Source organism: Narcine bancroftii, chromosome 11 (assembly GCF_036971445.1).
Source record: "Narcine bancroftii isolate sNarBan1 chromosome 11, sNarBan1.hap1, whole genome shotgun sequence".
NCBI lineage: Eukaryota > Metazoa > Chordata > Chondrichthyes > Torpediniformes > Narcinidae > Narcine > Narcine bancroftii.
In genome coordinates, this window is record NC_091479.1 from 87,584,026 (window position 1) to 87,603,955 (window position 19,930).

Sequence of the window (19,930 nt, forward strand, 5' to 3'; positions counted from 1 at the left end):
TGAAATTAAGCTAAAAGCAAGACAGTTGGGGAGAGGGAGAAAACAAGAGTGAGCTGCCAAGAAATACAGTGGAAAGGCTAATAAAGTAGTAGTTGAAATCCAATGTCAGTAAAGGTCATGACATTCTCAAATTGCAGCAGTGAAGGCTTGAAAGATGAGAGGCTCTGAGATATAAAAGATCAAGCAGATCTGGTTGATGGGATTGACATGATTTAAAAAGAAACATTGCAAGTGGAGGAAGAAAGGTAGATTGTCAATCCTTTCCTTGTTCAGGGATTTACCAGCAATAATCTCAATAAACTGAATACTGCCTCTGCCATATCTTCAAAAGGATTCATATCAATAAAATCACCATTCATGATTATTTTCTAAAATGCTCGCCCGAAACCCTATGAATACCAGCTCATCTAAAACTTGACCATTCATTTCCACACATGCACTGGTCCTCTTGAATACAAGCACAATTATCCCAATTTCTCTTCAATACCAGTTATCAGTCTCATGAACCTTTGTTGCACTTCCTCCAAAGCAAGAATATTCATTCTCAAATAAGGAGCATGGCATTCAAAACTATAATACCTCAGAGGCTGGTGGATAAACAGTCCTCTCTGGGACTCAACATCCTTCTCTACACCTGGATTCTGGACTTCTTGTCCAAAAGACTACAGTCTTGGTTGGTACCAAAACCTCAGTCCCGTAACACTGAGCACTGGTGCACCCCAAGCTCCTAACTCATGACAGTACTGCCAGATTCAGTTCAAGCAGAATCGTCAATTGCAGAATATCCAACCATTGTTGGTTTCATCGGCAACTATAAGGAATCATCTTACAGAGAATATGTTGGGCTGCTCATAAAATGACGCAAGAAGAAACTGAGATTCAATGTGGACAAGACAGATGTTGTGGACTTCAGAAAGATGAAGATTGATCACTCTCCATCACATATCAATGGTTCAGTCATGGAGAGAGTGGAGAGCACAAAGTCTCTTGGCTTGCATATAAAGGATGACCTATCCTGGACCCACAACAACTTCTCATTACTCAAGAAGGCACAGCGTCCCTTATATTTCCTAAGGACGCTGAGGAGGGGAAGGCTCCTGGCTCCCATTTTGACAACCTTTTACAGCACCACAACTGAGAGTGTCCTGTCTGGCTGCATCATTGCTTGGTAGGGATGCTGCAAGGATCGGACCAGAAGTCAATTCAGAGGATCATCAAAATAGCTGAGACAATTACTGGGGTTTCCCTTTCCTCCTTTGATGACATTTACTGAGAGCAGTGCTTAAATTGGGCTCAAAGCATTATAGAGGACCCTTTCCATCTAAACATAGCATTTTTGAACCATTACCATGGTACATGAGCATCAATATAATATTTTATCCCCAGGCTATATAAGATTGATAAAGTGTGTGTGTGTGACTATTATGTACAGTGTATTATGTGAGTATGTGTGTGTACCATAGTCCGGCGAAATGCTGGGTTGTAAATATACAGTCAGATGAGCATGGTCACAGCAAGGACATATACAATTTCAATAAGACATCCTTGCTCCTGCACTTAATTCTACTACTGAGAAGGACAACATTTCACTTGCCTTTTTAATTACCTGCTTCATCTGAATGCTCATCTTCATTGACTGAGGTACAAGAATTCCTAGTTATCTTTGTATCTCCCTCTTCCTTAATGACTCATTGTTTGGAGATGATCAGGTTTTCTGTTTCCCCCCCCCCCCACACCAAAGTAGATAACCTCACACCTATCCACATGAAACTACATCCATACATTTGCTCATTTCACTCAACTTGCCCAAATCTGCACCTTTCTGTATCTTCCTCACATCTTACACTTCCATCCAGTTTTCATTTAATAAAATCTGGAGCAATAACATTCAATTCCCTCAAGTAAACTATACATGTTTACGCTGTATACGGTTTATTTTTTTGCACTGCCAATTAGTGGTAATTCTGCTGCGCCTGTAGGAAAAAGGAATCTCAGGGTTGTATGTGAATGCTATATATGTACTCTGACAATAAATCTGAAGTAAATCATTAACATAAATTGTGAATATACACTGATACCGTCAAAGCCAACAAACTGTCACCGACACAAAAATCATTGTGGCAATAAATGTTAATAGTTATTCAAAATTAGTGCCGGGTGGGGAGAAGGGAGGTTTTTTTCCACTTGTCATTTACTCAAGTTGAATGTATTTTCACTACAGATTAAAATCACTATCAGCTGCAAGAGATAACTCCCAGTGTGACCTTTGTTTCATGGATTGCTTCTTTGATCCCCAACAAATAAAACTAATCATTAAAACTATTTGTCAAACATAATTTCCCCATTACCTCAAAACTAAATTAAATTGTACTTGGGCAATAATCAACACAGACTCATCAAAAAAAAACTAACTGTGTTGGCCATGGCAACATTGAAATTCTATGCATAACTCCAACAAGAGAGTCTTTTACTTCGAGGCCTCCCACTCAAGCTCCATCCACATCCCAAACTTTGATTCTTCATATAATTACTGTAATTATTCAGCACATTATTTAACTGACTAGCCCAATGGTTCTCAACCTTTTTCTTTCCACTTTAAGTAATCCCTATGGCATAAGTGCTCTGTAATTAGAAAGGGATTGTTTAAGGTGGTAGGTGAGTGGGAAGGGAAGATTGAAAATCACAGCTCCAGACCTAATTGTTACTGAAATATTTTGCTTGAGAAAATTTGTCATTGATCATTTCCTTTGGAGTTATGAAACCCTGTACATAATGAGTCAATTAGGTATGACTAAAACAGTGTTTTCAAACTTTTTATTTCACCCACATCCCACCTTAAGCAATCCCTTACTAATCACAGAGCACCTATGGCATAGGGAATACTTAAAGTGGGATGTGAGTAGAAAGAAAAAGGTTGAGAACCATTGGGCTAGCATGATGACTGCTAACATCAGAGGCAAGATTGGTCAAATGATTTAACTGTGATGGTCAAATGCCATGAAGATATCAGGTTTTTTTTAAAAGGTGGATGATGAAAGCTGCCGTTTGTCAAGCATTTATACATATAATTTGTGAACAAATCCAGCACAACTGGTCTTGTGTGTTCTATGGAAATGGAATTTGATCTGCTGCAGTGAATGTTTAATAAAAGTGACAAATACTAAGCAAATGTATTCCTCATTTCAGGTTACTACTGATGATCTGAATATTTAGTATTAAATCCTCAAAAATTGTAAATTCAATTGTCAGAAGCAACTAATTAGATAAAATTTACCTTCTTTGTTAAGATATCAGAGAAGAATTTGTGTAAATGTTTGTGAGTGCCATTTCCACGATGTACTTACTGCAGTTTTGTTGCTATATTCAACTTGTTAAGGCTCTTTGGCAATTCTGACACAGGCTGAATACCTGCTTAATGAAGAAAAATACACTATTACACTGTGCATGTATGGTCCAATCACTGTTCAGGCATTTAGTGCTGCTCTCCTCATTAATCGCAGTCCCCACACACCAATGTCTTTTCCAAACACAAATTCCCGCGACAAGCGGACCACTATATATGGGAGGTGAGGTGCATGGTGCTCTGAGCAGTGAAGTGGCCTGGGGTGATGTATCCTCAGGCTCTCTTCTGGTAATGCCCTTAAAGATGATTGGCTGTCAAAAATATTTTAGCAGTTTTCAAATGTTCCAAATGGAAACTTTAAAAAGTTATTCAAAGAATTTTAAAAATTAATTTAAATTTTGATCAAAAAATGCAAATAAATTGAAACATTTACAAAAAAATTATTTTTAAATTTTAATTTAAAAAAAATTTAAAGACACAGCTTTGTAACAGGCCCTTCTGACCCACAAGTCCATGCTACCCAAATACACCAATTAACCTACAAACCCCGTATGTTTTTAGAGGGTGGGAGAAAACCAGAGCACCCAGAGGAAACCCACACACGTCATGGGGAGGACATACAAACTCATTACAGAAAACTCTGGATTCAAACCTGTTTGCTGAAACTGTAACAGAAAAAATTAGTACAAGGAAAGCAGTTAGTCTTCTCCACAGGATAGTCAATCTATTCAAATGAATGTGGTTTCCTTCATCAAGGGCTGAATGTATAGTGTTTTTGGACCCTCACTTCAGGCAATCTCTGTTCTGTTCTTAATAGAAGGTGCAATGATGGAACAAACTGTAGACATGCTGGAATCTGATGACCTGCATGTTTCAGAGTTAAATATGAGGAGAAGTCTGATTCTTGGAGAGGGTGACTGCAGAAGATTAGCTGGGCTGTTTTTAATTTATGGCTGGAATGGATTTGATTGGCTAAACTGCCTCCTTCTGTACCATTACTATTCAGTGATGCTAGGATTACCCAAGATCCAACTTAACTATCTGGATTCCAATTTTCTTCTTGAAATTCACATCTGGAATATACTCTCAAGAGCACATAAGCAGATAAACAAAGAAACTTATAAACTCCCTAATGAACCATTGTTCGCAATTTTTCCTTTACAATAAATGTTTGTTGCTTTGCCAGTGTACAGCGATAGTCAACATCGCAGATAAAAGAGAAATTGATCAGTACATGGGTCTGTATGATACTGTGGTGAATCTTACCTTCCTTTTTCCCTTTGAGCTTGCTCCATGACTGTGACATTGAATGGCCAGACTTTTTGTGAGGAGTCGTGCTCACTTTTCGCCAAGCATCATTGTCAATTTTCTTTTTGCTGGTCTTGTAACTGGATATCATAGTTAAAGGAAAGCTCCACCCTTGAAATTCTGGTGCACATTTTTCAAACTCTGTAATTAGAGGATTTCAATGAGCAAATAGGCTTCTGTCAAATATCTTCATGTAAATAAATAACTAGAATGCCCTGTTCAGTAAAGTTCTAATTTGATCTTTATGTAATTCTGTACATTTTCATGAAAACCACATAGTCTTCCTTCACTCCATTTGGACGCTCCCAGCAGCATTAACAATTTCCTTGCTGTGCAAGGGAAGTAGTCTGTTCTTGGCTTTGTCCACAAGATAAACAAAGTATGTTGAAAAGAGAAACCAAGGGGTACATGCTCACAATTTGCTATAAGTGGCAACACAGGTTGACTGAGTAGAGAAGGGATCATATGGAATGTTGGCCTTTGTCAGTCAGCATATAGAAGAGCTGAATGTTATGTTGCAACTCTACAAAGCACCAGTTAGTCTACGTTTAGAGACAGGATTGCGTAGAGAGAGATTGCAGAGGAGATTCACCAACATGTTGCCTGGACTGAAGGATTCAATTATGATGAGAAATTGGGTAGGGTAGGCTTGTTTTCCCTGGAGTTATGGAGGATGAGAGGTAACCTAATCAAATTATGAAAGGCATAGATAGGGTAGGAAGTCAACCATTGGTTTCCCTATGATAGGGTTATCAAAAAACAAAAACAAGGCACAGGTTTACAATGAGAGGAAAGAGTTTTGGAGGGGAATGGAGGTTTTAAAAAAAAAATTTACATAGATAATGTTTTTTTTAAATTAGACATCCAGCACAGTAGCAGGTCATTTCAGTTAACGAGGCTTTGCCGCCCAATTTACACCCCACTAACCTACGCCCCGGATACATTTTTGAATGGTTTCCATTACCACTTCAGGAAAAAAAATTAAGAAATATGTATTAATTCTATTTTTAAAAGAGGCCTTTTAAGTATTAAAATGGTCACAATAAAATGAGATTTAGTGACTTTAAAAATAACATGGTGCAGAGTATGGATTTGACTGGACATAAAAGATCTCTACTGAGAAACAAGCACATTGTTTTGTATTCCACCAAGTGCACCTGCAGTCCATATGATATTACAAGTAATATAACACTAATTTGCTTGATATCTCACTGTGAAGTTCTAGACAAGGTAAGCAAATCCCCATCAAGACAGAATGCTGTGCAATGATTAGGTGTATGAATGATGGATAAGTGGTTTTATTGTTTATTCTATAATGTTTCAGTTGCCAAAGCGAACAAATATTTAATCTTAACATATCAGAAGATCCTCACTTTAATTCTCAGCTATCATCAGTTTGTGGATCTCAGCTGGGATAGTTGGGGTGCCTCTGCACTTGTCTCGTGATTCATGCTGGACAGAATAGATATACACATGTTTCAGGTTCCATATAACCATAACCATTTACGGAGCGGAAACAGGCCATGTTGGCCTTTCGAGTCCGCACCGGTTCATTGATTTTGTGCGCCCTCTTCAGGCACTGGTCCCAGTAGATCTTCATCAAAATTCAATTATCATGTTATAAAGTGCAATATTACACAAAATTCACTTCATTCAGACATAAAACAGAGATACATTAACAGAAAGTTAAATGAAGTGCTTCTTTCAGTCAAAAGAGAATTCCCTGAGACCCTGAAGCCCCCAAACCCAGCCCTTGCCCACAAGCAGCATGAGGGCAGAAGTACAGCAGTACCTGCACGAGAGAGGGATTGCTACCAGCCGCACTAAAAGTTACAATCCCGGGGGAATGGACGAAGGGGAAAACGGTCCTCTTGACTTTAAAAGCAAAAGACCTGCCTGTTACTAGATGGCAAGAAGTGTTGCCAAAAGCCCTACACTCTATATGTTCTATGTTGTGTACTGCCACTAACATGACCCCACATGACCGTATATTTTCTTTCACAAGGAAAGCCACAACGGGCTCAGTGCTGCCTAAATGGATGATGACACCGGGACCTGTTCTCCTCCGGAAACACTGCATTCCCCACAAAGCAGACCCACTGGTGGATCAAGTGGAGTTGAGGCATGCAAACCCTCAGTACGCCTTTGTCACATACCCAGATGGAAGAGAAGACTTAGTGGCCACCAGGGCTCCAGTGGTGAAAAAGACAACATCAGAGTTTGGGATTAGTTTTCAAAAATCTTCAGTTGATCACAGTATTGGAGAGCAGCCAAAATTTAAATAACAGAATTTGAGAAGGAAATACAAAACTGCTGTATTGGGATTGGAAAGGATAACACCTGAAAAAAATAGTTCAGATGGACATAACTGCTACAAACTACAGCTCAAAATAACAAACATTATTAACACCAGCAGGTGAGTTACAAGGAAACCATAACATTAAACACCCGAGGTCAGTATCAAAGCAGCAAAGAAGCAGCACCAACTGCTTCTCTAAAAGAAGGCAGTTTCAATAATGCAGTGCTCCCACCTTACTAGATTATTAATTATTATTTAGACATAGATTGTCAGACTATAATCAACATAAAACATCTAAATAGGGCTTTAAACTCTCAAACCTCTGACTCAAAATCCCGATTCAAATCAAATAAGCTATGTCAGTCTATCTTGCATGTCATATATAGATTATGCAAATTAAAGAGGTAGAGCTGGGTTCAATTTATTATTTTTTTCTCATTTTTACCTTGTTTGGAAAGAGAACAGCTGTGCAGTACAGCTTTATTCAGCAAGATGCTTAGTGCAGCCTTGACCACTGCCTGTTGCCCCTGATTCAGGCTCTTATTTACACACTGTCTTTGTCGAGACCTCTTAATGGAGGCTCTGGAGAGTATTGCTTCTTCAGCTCTGGGAGCAATCACGGTATTCCACAAGTTGGCCATCCACCTGCAAATTTAAGAAAAATGAACTTTCACGATACAGCAAAATGTGCAGAGAGAGGATATGAACTTCCATTATCCTCACACAGACTTGCATTACTTTTACTTTATCATTGGATCAATATTATAACACGATGATTAATGAACAATGGTTCCAAAGGCCCCCTGACACTTTCAAGGGAATTAAGATGTCCTCTTTTTTTTTCTTTTAAGATGTACAATAAATGCAGAAATGCAAATTGTGGTCACAAAGGATGAGCAAACTTAAAAAAAACAAGGTAATTTAATGCTAGTAGTTAGTTGTAACATGCCCCTCAAAGACCACACAATTGTGGTAAATTAAGGTTTTTTTTTGTCTGGTGGGTCAATTTGATCATTTGGAAAGGACCCAAGTTTCAGAGCTGGGGTCAGTGAATACACAACTTGAAAGCTTTTGTTTTTAAATGAGGAAAGTCTGTTAGAGGAAATCAACTGGTACAAGTATACAATTTTTAGTTGTGTGGCGTCTTAACAAAAGAAAAATAGAAAAAAAGATACTTAGGCCAAATTCAATGGAATTATGACTGATATTGTCCTGTATATAAGTAAAATGTAACTTCTAGAGTTAGCGTTAACATCTTGATGACACCTATCTGAGTCACTGTGCCATTCGATTAGATCATTTTGACTCAGGATGTTAATGTGCAGTGAACATTCCTTGGATACGAGAAATATTGTCATTATATTTATGTAATAAATGAACTTTCTAAATCCATCTCATGAGACATATATATTATTTGATTAGAATCCAAATTGATATAATATCCACAAATCAAAAGATGCATAAGAATGTCAATTTATTGCAGAAATTAAACAGCAACAAAACCTCACGCCCCCAAATCTACAGTATTTCAAAACAATAAAATGTAGCTATGGTACTTTCATATTATACATTTATAAACCAACCAATTCTCTCTGTGCCTCCCAAAGTGAGAGACAAATGAAACACAAATAGAGATTACTTTTAATAATACATGACTATTGAAGAGAGTGAGATGCATGGAAAAACAAATGTACCTCATTAAGGGCTGCACCTGCCCTGGTATTATTGGACAAGAAAAGAAATCTTTTGGTCCCATCAGTGCCTCAGGTGTTCCTAATCTGGACAAGTAGGAATTCAGCTGGTACCAGACTTTGCAAACCCACTGGACTGCCTTGCATACTGGATCATTTGGAGGTGGTAATTGACCTTGGAACTGAAAAGGTATTGTTACTTTTATGTAACCAGCAAAGTGCAAGTCATGATACAAATACATTACAGGCAAACACCATTTTACGTGATTTATTCATCCAAATTTTTACTAGTGCAAGACAAATTTGCGTTAAATGATTAATAGAATCAATGGGAATAATTACAATGGATACCCGTCATTTCAGATTGCCCATTAAGACATAAAAATGTGCTTTAAAAAAATAACTTTTAGCTGCATATTTAGGATTCAACACTATTTATCCATATCAGTGATTTGGAAAAGGTGTTTGAAGGGAGGGTATTTGGTTTCCATCGTTCCTGTTTTGCATTACAGGAAGATATTCAGTGGAAAGATGGGATGTGAGATGTCAAAATGGTCAAAACGACACAAAGCTGAAGTTTATGACCAAAGAACTGGGGTAAATTGTAGTCCTAATTTACTCTATTGATGTATTTGGCCCAAGAGTGGACGATAACAATTGGCCCAATGAGCTCAAAAGTGTGAAAATATTCAGAAATAAAATTAAATTCCTGATTTAAATAACTTGCTGTAAAATCAGACCAATTCATAATATGATCTCTATAATAAATCAACATTAGAATAAATATGTTCTTACCTTGTGAATTATTTGTCTTTTGAGGAATCTTTGAAGCAAACCACTGATGGGCTCCACATCCCATCGAAGATGTACCCATCGAAAATGTTGTTGCACTGTCAAGTCTGAACTTTGAAGCCTCATCCTTGTCATTGTTCCTATCAGAAAACTATTTTCTTGGAAGTAATAGATATCTGAAGTCCCATTGACTGTCAATCATAAGTAACAAAATATTGGATACATATATTTATTAAGAAATAATCTTAAAATATTGAATTATCTTACCAAAGACTCAATAAAGAATTATAATTACACTACCTTGGTATTACATTGCGTGAGTGGAAAATTTACCTTTTAATAATTTTTTAAAACAATGTAATATCACAGATCCAGAGAACTCAAAAATGCTATAGAATCTCCAGTATATTAAAAACGTGAACAAAAAAAGAAAAATAAATCAGTGATAAAAGAAGTGAGAGGCAATATACCAATGCCAGAATTTCCACAATACTTCTGGTTTAAAAAAAGGTCATTAATCTATCTTTAACTGTTTTAAACACCACAGCTCCTGCCTGACCTGTTGACTATTTCCCACATTTTCTGTGATTTCAAATTTCCAGCACATGCAGTATTTTTTCCCCAATTTAAAATTGACCTTGGAACTGAAAGGTATTGTTACTTTTACGTAACCAGCAAAGTGCAAGTCATGATACAAATACATTATAAAATTAATTTTGCCAATATTAAATAATAATAAAATTGATATCTAATATGTAGGTATCATTTTCAAACCAGCAATGGTCTATTTGCCTATTTTCAATAATCTTTCAAATATGCTCCTACACTTGGCTGAATCACAATGTTTCTCTCTTGCTTGATTTACTCAGTGTGTCAGCTAATATTAAATGACCTGCATCCAGCAATGATTTTTATTGAACAGTGGACATCCTGGAGGAAGTTAAATGGCTTACACTTGTTCTCATGTTCCTGATAGTTCATGCGGTGTCTCCTTTGATTTTCCATGTGTCATATTTTATCATCCATACCTCACAAGAAACTTACGGCATTTGGTTAAAAACAAATATGGCTCAAAAGCATAACATCCAAGTATTTTCCTTGCTTTGCAGGAATGTTCGAGGATACACATATTCTGCAGCAACCACAAGCACATAGTAATCTACAAATATTTGGCTTATTAAGGGATAATAAACCCACTTGAAAAGTACATGACATGTAACAAAAGTGCTCTGGAACAAATATACTTTTTACACATCTACTTGGTTCCAGGATATTATTCCCTTTTTTCCAGAATGTGTGCTGCATAAAAAGTACAGAACCAGAATTGGGGTGCCATTCTAGTCCCAACTTTTGTTCATCAAGTAATTTTTGCGTATCACCTGCAGTATAAACTGCATTGCAGGCATTCCAGGACCAACTTGGGTCATGATACGTATTGTGTTCTGTAATTTTCTTAGTATATTTTGCACTGTATTTTTTTTAGTGCTGTCTGCTCTCTCCTGCAGCTCTGTCCCGGCCATCCGCTGCCTGCTCTCTCCCACGGCCCGTTGTCCCGCTCTCTCCCATGGCCTGCTGTCCCAGTGGTCCACTGCCTGCTCTCTGTTGCTGTGGACCACTAAGCCTAACCCTAACATTAACCCTAACTGAACCCAATGCCTAATCTTAACTAGAACCCTAACCATAGCCCTAACCCTATCCCAAATCCCACAACTAACCCTTATCCTAAGATGTGGATACAAGGTCACCCACTATGCAGACAATAAACTTACCCAGGGCATATCAAAATGTACAAGTACTGGAAAGGAAATAAGGCACTGATCCCGCTCAGAGCTAGAAACAGGCACGAGGTAATGAAAGCATTGGCCAACTAAAATGGGCAGTTTATAGTGACACAGAACCTCAGAGACCAGTGAACACGAGGGATAATTATCCTGCTGCCTTCATATAGACAAACTAACCTGAACACTAACCCTAGATTTGACACTAGCTCTGCCAGATGGTGAGGACAATCACAAAGCACAAAAATTTGATACTAGGTCTGCCAGATTGTGAGCAAGCTGGTCTGTGGATTTGTCCTCATTTTGAACAGTCTGAAGCCCATTGCCCCGTTCCTCCACCAACAGCCCACCACTAGCCCCAACGATAGGCAGCGGTGATTAGGAAAGGATTACTTAAGGTGGTATGTGAGTGGAAAGAAAAAGTTTGAAATCCATTTCTTTTGATCAATACTTGAATGAGATTTTCCCATGCTCTTTTATAAACCGTGTGCATGTTTTATTAAATTATCCGTGTATTTTCCCATGCCACTTTATACATTGTGTGCATAGGTCTTATTAAATTATGTGCATTTTTACACTGCTTTCATAAAATGTGTACATGTGCTTTATTCCCGCTTCGAATTTCCCATCCTCTTTTATTAATTGTGCATGTGAGTACTTGTCTCACAGTCCTGACACTTTTTCCACACAAAAATTACCAGTGCGGGGACCAACAGCTTTTCTGTCGGCGTTACTCACCATTATCACCTTAATTTCAACCTGGCATATAAAACTTGGGGAATATTTTTGAGCCATTTTTGGGAAAAACAAGTGGGTCTAACATGCTTTCAAATATGGTATGTTATCCGTGACATAGATTCAGATGCCGACGTTGTTGAGTTACATGTCCTGCCCCTTTTATTCATGGAATGCTGGTATGCTGTATAAAAAGGCAAAGTGGTACAGAAAATTTTGGTTGTTCCAGTGTGAACGACCAATGCCGGCATTTCAGAGGCTTTTCAGAACAGAAAAATCACACAAATGCTGTGTAAAAAAACATACTTTCCAATTGATTTACTTTCCAATTCTGTATGGTAGCTTGCATTACCAGAATTATAATCAATAAGCTATTTAATGGTTATAGGGGACAATAGCAATGTTGCAGAGTTAATTGCTTCACTTTTTTAAAATGTAAACCTTTTTAATTTCAGTATTGTGTAAAATCATTTTATGACTGCATTTTAAAATTATGGAATATTTAAAGAATTGAGTATTGCCAAAAAAAGGTGCACTTTCAAAATATTTAATAATTTCTGACTTTAAAGTATACCTTGAACTTTAAATTTTAGCATGTTATCAATCTATTAAAATTTTACTTTTAAAATCAAAATAGTTTCAGTGAACAGTTACTTCAGTGGATAATGAAGGTGAGGGTTGCTAGATGGTATCAGTTAATGAATGTATATATTTGTTACAGAGCTGATTGCAAACCAGTACAGGCAAACCTCATGCCATTTTCTGGGGATAAGCTGTCAGTGGAAATTATGGTTCACATTCCAAAGGGAATAGTATGAGGATCAACTTGGAAACCAAGCCGTTTTCAACTCTGCACAGCCTGGACCCCTTCAATCTCCACATGACAAAAGAGGTGATTGCTGCATTGCATCCATAATGTAGAGGCTGGGATCATGTGAAGGTGACCAAACAATGTCAGAGATGGCAGCATTTCTACTTTTAGTTCTTATTCGTATCCAGGATTTCAACCAGCATTAACAAATGGATGATCGACCCTCCACTAAGAAACATTTAATGCATGCAAAAGGAAAACAATTTTAATATTGAGCAATAACTCATATTTTCAATCAAAGGGCCTTCATTTTACAGCAACCTATGGCAACTCTTATTGCAGGAAAATGTTTTCTTTACCACTGATATCCCTTTTGTTGTGCAATGTCCATCTTGCCCAATCTGGTCCTGTGTTTCTATCATGGTTAGCAGTATTCTCGCTGCCTATGTTGCATTTACAGGTGATACAACAAGTACTAGCAAATCCATGACGTGTATTAAGAATGAGAAACTGACAATAATGCCAGTTGAAACAAAAGCCAATCATGGTGTGCAATGAACAGATGATATGCAAACACCACTTCCACACACCTGCCAAACAAGCAAGTTCCAATCACTGTTTCTGAGAAAGTTGGGTCTGTGCAAAAAACAGATCTGCAGAGGTGTTCTGCAAAAGAGCTCTGGGTACTTCTTGTCTTTGAAAGTACCCACAGCAATTTCAGAACAGTATTTTTAATGGATTATTAAAACCAATGTTGCAATATTTCAGCCAATCATTAACTTGGCTTTCAGCAGGTAGAGTTGTAGACAAAATAATGAACAAATATTAATTATGACTTCCAGGACACTACCATATTTGAAAGAAATCCAACCTCAAAAGTTGAACAGTAATATGTTAATTTCATCTGACACTAAGGCTTCCTGAAATCTGGAGCAGAAAACAGCATGTGACTCCATCTATCTGCAAAGTCACTATGACATTTTCAAATACCTATGCAGAATGTGTTACTTCAGTCCTCACCATTTTAGGTTAGCCTCCCACTGTGCAAATTAGAAAGTTGTCTCTATTGTGCCATGAAATTAACCAAATCATCATTTCTTCTGTTTCCATGTCACACTGATGTCCTTGAACACTGAAGCAGTAATATGTTAGCTTATCACTTTTCAAGTCATATTAAAATATTTTATTCAGAATTCAAGACATACAAAATAGACAATGATACCTTACCATGCTGGAAAGTAAAAGGATTTTCAGCACCTCTGTTTTCTAGGGCATCCAGTAGTTCACCCAGAAACTCTGAAAGTGAAGTGGCTGTCTCCAGGTTTTTCATGATGACAACAGTTACCTTCTCAGTAACAAAAGACTGTCTCAAAGGTACCAAGATACCTGGAACAGATTAAATATGGTGCGTAAAAAAAAAAAGCAAAAGTTATTACACAACTTCAATTAAAATATTCATACTGTCATTTCAAATTTTGGGCTTTTCAAAGAAGACAAAACAAGATTAATCTTTATATAATTTAAAAACTGTATAATTACATTACATTTTACTAAAAGTGTGAAACATTCAGATTAGTTACAACATAATACAGAAATTTACAGTAATGTTATAAAACGTAAACAAATAATACAACTTGTGACAGTAATTTATGAATGCATTATTTCATCACACATAGTAGTAATCCTATGGCTTAGAAGCCAACTTTTCCTTAGCAATTCTTAGAAAATGAAACAGCATTGTTAACATCGGAAAGACGGGTGGCAAATTGGGAGATTGCTGAGCACCTCCGCTACATTAACAGTGATCTTCCAATAGCCAGCCATTCAATTCTGTGTCATACTTCCATGCTCACATCTATCTATGGCCTTATGTACTACCCCATTCAGACTATCTGTTGATTAGAGGAATAACATTTTTCGTCTGGGCACTCTCCAACTAGATAGCATTAACATAAACTTCTCTGGTGTCTGCTAACCTGCTCGCCTTTTTTCCCCTCCCCCTTTCCAGTTTTCCTCCCTCCTTTCCCCCAATCGCTGTTGCACCCTCTCTCCCTTCTCCACCTATCACCTCCTGCCTTTTCCTCCCCCACTTCCCCCCAACCCTTTCGTTCAGATGCCTGCCGTCATTCTTCCATACCTTGATAAAGAAGCCCAAAACATCAGATGAGTTTCTCCAGCATTTTGTGTTTTTGTTAACAAATTAGTTCAGATGAATATAGACAGAACATTAGTAATGCCAATAGCATGCATATTATCAGATTGATTTTCAGGTTAATGTATGATTAAGGAAAAAGTCTAAGATCAGAAATAATAAAATGTTTGGCATGAAGGTAAAATTAATGCAGTGATCAAGTAGACAAGGCATATATTCTAAATGCAAGGGGAATGTTATTCTCATATCCAGCATGCTCAGTTGAAAACAAATGCAGAAATTCAAATTTGGTGTCTTAGGTATTTTTCGTTTACAGGCTGCCTCATATTATTTAATTACAAAGTATAGATGAATAAGAACAAAAAATAATCCCTACGCAAACTATTCAATTGTCTTTGGAATTACTGCAGATCAATCAAAAAGTTCAATTTTTAGATTCTAATCACTGATTTGTACCTGTGCCTCTTTATTCAAATGCCAAAGTTTACATAGGAACGAGTGCACTCATACACCAAATAATATTTGGAATAACTTTTTTTGAGTTGCTCCATTTAAAGGCTGAAGAGCTTACATTTCTGTAGTCTCTTTTACATTTTTTGTGAAATATTGACCTGGATATTCTCTCTGAGAAACACAAAACCTGCAGATGTTGAAATAATTCTCTGTACTGCTGCCAAGTCTTGAATATTTAATAATAAACTTGATAATGCTAAAAATACACAGCAGGTCAGGCTATATCTGTGAGGAAAGAAATTAAGTTGACCCGAAACATTAATTGGTTCTCTTTCCACAGATGCAACCTGTCCTCCTGAGTATTTCCAGCATCTGCAATTCCTTTTTCTTTTAAAGTTCTAAATATTTCCTGATGCCTCAGTGATTTAAAAGTTATATAGGATGAAAATCACATCTTCATTCGATTACTGTATGATGAGCTTGATACCCTCTGTGTTACATTATAATTTTTGACTGAAATTGTAATAAAGGATTCATTTTGTGAATTACTGTCCAATATTAATCTACATCTTGTGTATTGAATCCAATAATACTTATCCATCACTTTCAACCTAATCCTTCCCTAATAAATTTCCATCCAAAAATGCAGACCCATTTGACATGTTTTATTTTTAAAAAGTGAAATACTTTATTGCTTTTTGAGAATTCAATCTACCACATTCCACCAATTTACAAATTTACCTCAGCCAATCAATCGAGTATAAAAGTACTGAAGTCATGCTGCAGCTCTATAAAACTTTGGTTAGACTGCACTTGGAAACTGTGTGCAATTCTAGTTAAAAGAAATGAAGTGGAAGCTTTGGAAAGGGTACAGGAGAGATTTGCCTGGATTGTAGAGTACAAACATAATAAGCAAAGGAATAAATCCTTAAAGGGCAAATAAAAGAAAAACTTTTTTGTGCCTTTTGTGTACACAATAAGCAGAATCTTAAGCTTTAAGGAGAAGTTGCACAAACTTGGGTTGTTTTCACTGGCGTGTTGCTGAGGGTAGATCTGTTAGGATAGACAGTCTTTGTCCCAGGGTGAAAGTGCACTTAAAGTGAGAGGGGGAAAATTTAAAGGAGATGTAGGCAAGTTTTTTTTTAAATATTCACACACATAGAACAGTTAGGTGCCTGAAAACAGGGTAGTGGTGGAAGTATTTAAGAGGCCATTTGGTAGACTCATGAATATGCAGGAAATGGAAGGATATAGATCATGTGCTGGCAGAATAGATTTCGTTGAAGTTGGCATCATGTTCAGTGCAGACAGTGGTCTGAAGGGCCTGTTCCAGCATGCTGTTGTTCTAGGTTCAAAATTTTTATGCAAGAAAAATGCAAGATACTAAATTAGGGTCATTAGAATTCAGAACTGGAGTATACAGAAATAGTGCAGAATTGTTTACTTCTTATTAGAATACTTGAACCAACATGATAGTCAATTTCAATCGAAATTGGTAAGTAACTTTTTAAATTCACCCATGGTTAGAATGGCTGAGATTTCACTCCACTCATTGTTCTCTGTTAAAGTCATCACTTGGCCTCAGTATAACAGTGCTTCCTATAATTGTAATCTCAGTAAAATTCTGGGCATGGTCATCTTTGCTGCAATGAAGCTTTAAAACAGGCCAAAATGACTCTGCATTGATAAGCTTTAGAATAACTAACACAATCCTCTTCTGCAACAAAAAATTCTGTTAAAGGGAAAGGAAGTTGCAAAGTATACAGGAGGGAGATAGATCAGTTAGTTGTTCTTCACTATTAGCAAGAAGAGCCATTTTACTTAAATGGAAAGACTGATTCTCCTACATAATTTCAATGGCTCTCTCATGTTATGTCTTTCTTAAATCTAGAGAAAAAAAAAAATCAGAAATATCAGTAGATACAACTACTAAATTTGAAGAAACATGGAAACCATTTATTGATTACTTTCATGGGATATAATTGGTGTTATTCTATGAATTAACTCTTCCTTTCCACACATAATATAATCTTGTCGTTTTTGTTGGGTGGACAGGAGTTATGTTTTAAACTATTCCCAAGCCCTCAGACTAGGCCACTCAGTTGATTTTTTTTTAGTAGCTAGTTGGGTTTTTATATATATAAAATTATTTCTTTATCTCTGTTTTCTTTGTTTGGAGAATTATTTCTAGTAGATCACATTTTCACTCTTTGGAATTTATACGATACTTGTACTATGTAGATTTGGACATGCCATTTTAATTATGTTATTTCTATTCAAAATTAATAGGTATCTGTGGAACCATAGAACATTATAGCACAGAAACAGGACTCTTTGGCCCTTCTAGTCTGTGCCAAACCATTTTTTTTGCCTCGTCCCACTGACCTGCACCCAGACCATAGCCTTCCATAACTTTCCCATCCATGTAGCTGTCCAAATTCCTCTTAAATGTGTTTGGATCATATGACATCAGTGAATAATGCAAGATATGGACTGATTCAATACAATTTTTTTATATCAACTATATCTCACGCCACAAAAACTGCATAAATCAAAATCTGAAATATCCTTCAGATGTGGTATTGAATTTGGAACCTTTTTACATTCTACCTGGTTGTGTGTAAAGGTGAGGCCGTTCTGGTATGATATCACTGAAACACTAACAAGAATAACAGGAGTGTCTTTCCCACGTGACCTAGAGCTATACCTTTTGGGTAACCTTATGGATGTGACTACAAAATGACTAAATTTCAAATTCACTTTGTTGAAGCAGTTCTGGCTGTGGCCAAGAAGTATATAACATTACCTGGAAATCCAACTCTTCCCTTCTTATTGCTCGATGGGCTTCGGAGTTAATTAGTTGTATACCCATGGAGAAAATTACTCATCATTTAAAGAATAAATATGACACATTAAGATATGGCAACCAAAATTGGATGATGTAAGGGTCCAATTATAAATGTGACCTTTCAATATATGTAATAATGTGATATCCTTGAAAAAGAATTATGAAAAATGAGAGCTCTGACAGAACATGAAGCTTTAGTTTTGTATGGGGGGGGCAGAAATATTTTGCAGATATTTAATACATTTGATGTGTATAAAAATTTAAAGATTGTATGAATGTATTTATGAAAAATAAAATATTTTTTAAAAGCTATTTTAAATCAATTTGGCACTAAAATTGAAAAAGTCTAGTGTTTAACCAAGAAACATGGTGAACGCTTAGCATCTTTTGAGCTTACGGCAGTGGTTCCCAACCTTTTTCTTTCCACTCACATACCACTTTAAGTATTCCCTATGCCATAGGTGCTCTGTGATTCGTAAGGGATTGCTTAAGGGGGTATGTGGGTGGAAAGAAAAAGGTTGAAAACCACTGTTTTAATTGTACCTAATTGACTCGTTATGTGCATGGTTTCACAACTCCAAAGGAAATGGGCCAATGGCAATTTGTCTTGAGCAAAATATTTCAGTAACAATTGGGTCTAGAGCAGTGCTTCTCAACCTTCCCTTCCCACTCACATACCCCCTTAAGCAATCCCTTACTAATCACAGAGCACCAATAGCATTGGGATTACTTAAAGTGGTATGTGAGTGGAAAGAAAAAGGTTGGGAACCACTTGCTTACGGCGAACCTTGAAGGTAACTTCCCATAAAGTAATCTCTGGCAAGAAACCTCCTTTCACTGAAAATTGTTGCCATCAGGCTTCAATTCAAAGGAAGTCCCTGCTACCGAGCAGCAGTGGTGTCATCAAGTTTGATGAGCAATCACATTAAAGAAGATTCACAGACCATAAAGCAATTTTTAGTTAAGATCTTAAATATTGTATAGAGAGCCAGTCAATTTGGAATGAACACATGAACAAGTAGAACCTATATTTAAAAAAAAACATTATAAAAATTTAAAAAGTCCTTTGTTGTGAAGTATTCAAGCAAGGCAACTGTGCATCTTCAACAGAGCCAAATTATACTAAAGAAATATTTTCAGAATATTAAAAAGCAGGAATAGTTCCAGAAGTTTTCAGAATCACATGCAACTTCCCTTCATTGTCATGGAGGATACAGCAAACGGTACCAGCTAATGATGAGGCAAGCAGATGGGCTGAGAAACTTTGAGAACTGTGTGGAAAATTACGTATGTCACATCCCTGAATTAGGGTAGGTTCCCTGGAATAATGTGGCAAGCACCACTATTTTGCCATCTTTATTACTACAAAACCACTGTTGATAAGAATCTTCATTCACCCGACTGCACTCTGTCAGATTCTCTCAGTACTTTGAATCTTACACAGTATCAATCCCAATTATGAATTTCTTACCACTCTGAATAAACAGCTCCACCAGCTGGTCCTTTGATAAACTTATTTCCATCTCAATTTGTATTATTTCACAGCTGGAGCCAATAGCTTCCTGCTTGTGCTGCAAGAGTTGAAATGTGGAATAATTAACTTATAACTGCAGTCTCTGGATCAGCCAGGAACAATGTAAATAACGCACATTTAGAGTCTTACAAAAAAATTGCTTAGCTGATAATGGAGATTAGATGCAAATGACAGATCAGACTTTCT

The 19,930-nt window shown here is 36.8% G+C and overlaps 1 protein-coding gene across 7 annotated transcripts in view; it reads right to left on the minus strand.

Moving 5' to 3' along the window:
• The window catches only part of cttnbp2 (cortactin binding protein 2), a 94,921-nt gene that overhangs the window by 5,437 nt on the left and 69,554 nt on the right, over positions 1 to 19,930 (minus strand). For 5 of the 7 annotated variants that reach the window (XM_069903894.1, XM_069903895.1, XM_069903898.1 and 2 more), the window contains 7 exons: positions 19,682 to 19,781; positions 13,985 to 14,143; positions 9,437 to 9,624; positions 8,645 to 8,823; positions 7,396 to 7,595; positions 4,610 to 4,792; positions 3,345 to 3,411 (listed from right to left, as the gene is read on the minus strand). In XM_069903894.1, coding sequence (XP_069759995.1) covers positions 3,345 to 3,411; positions 4,610 to 4,792; positions 7,396 to 7,595; positions 8,645 to 8,823; positions 9,437 to 9,624; positions 13,985 to 14,143; positions 19,682 to 19,781 — 1,076 coding nt within the window. Of the gene's footprint in view, positions 1 to 3,344; positions 3,412 to 4,609; positions 4,793 to 6,024; positions 6,104 to 7,395; positions 7,596 to 8,644; positions 8,824 to 9,436; positions 9,625 to 13,984; positions 14,144 to 19,681; positions 19,782 to 19,930 lie in introns of those variants that run through there. The other 2 variants (XM_069903893.1, XR_011346692.1) reach the window with 2 other exon arrangements.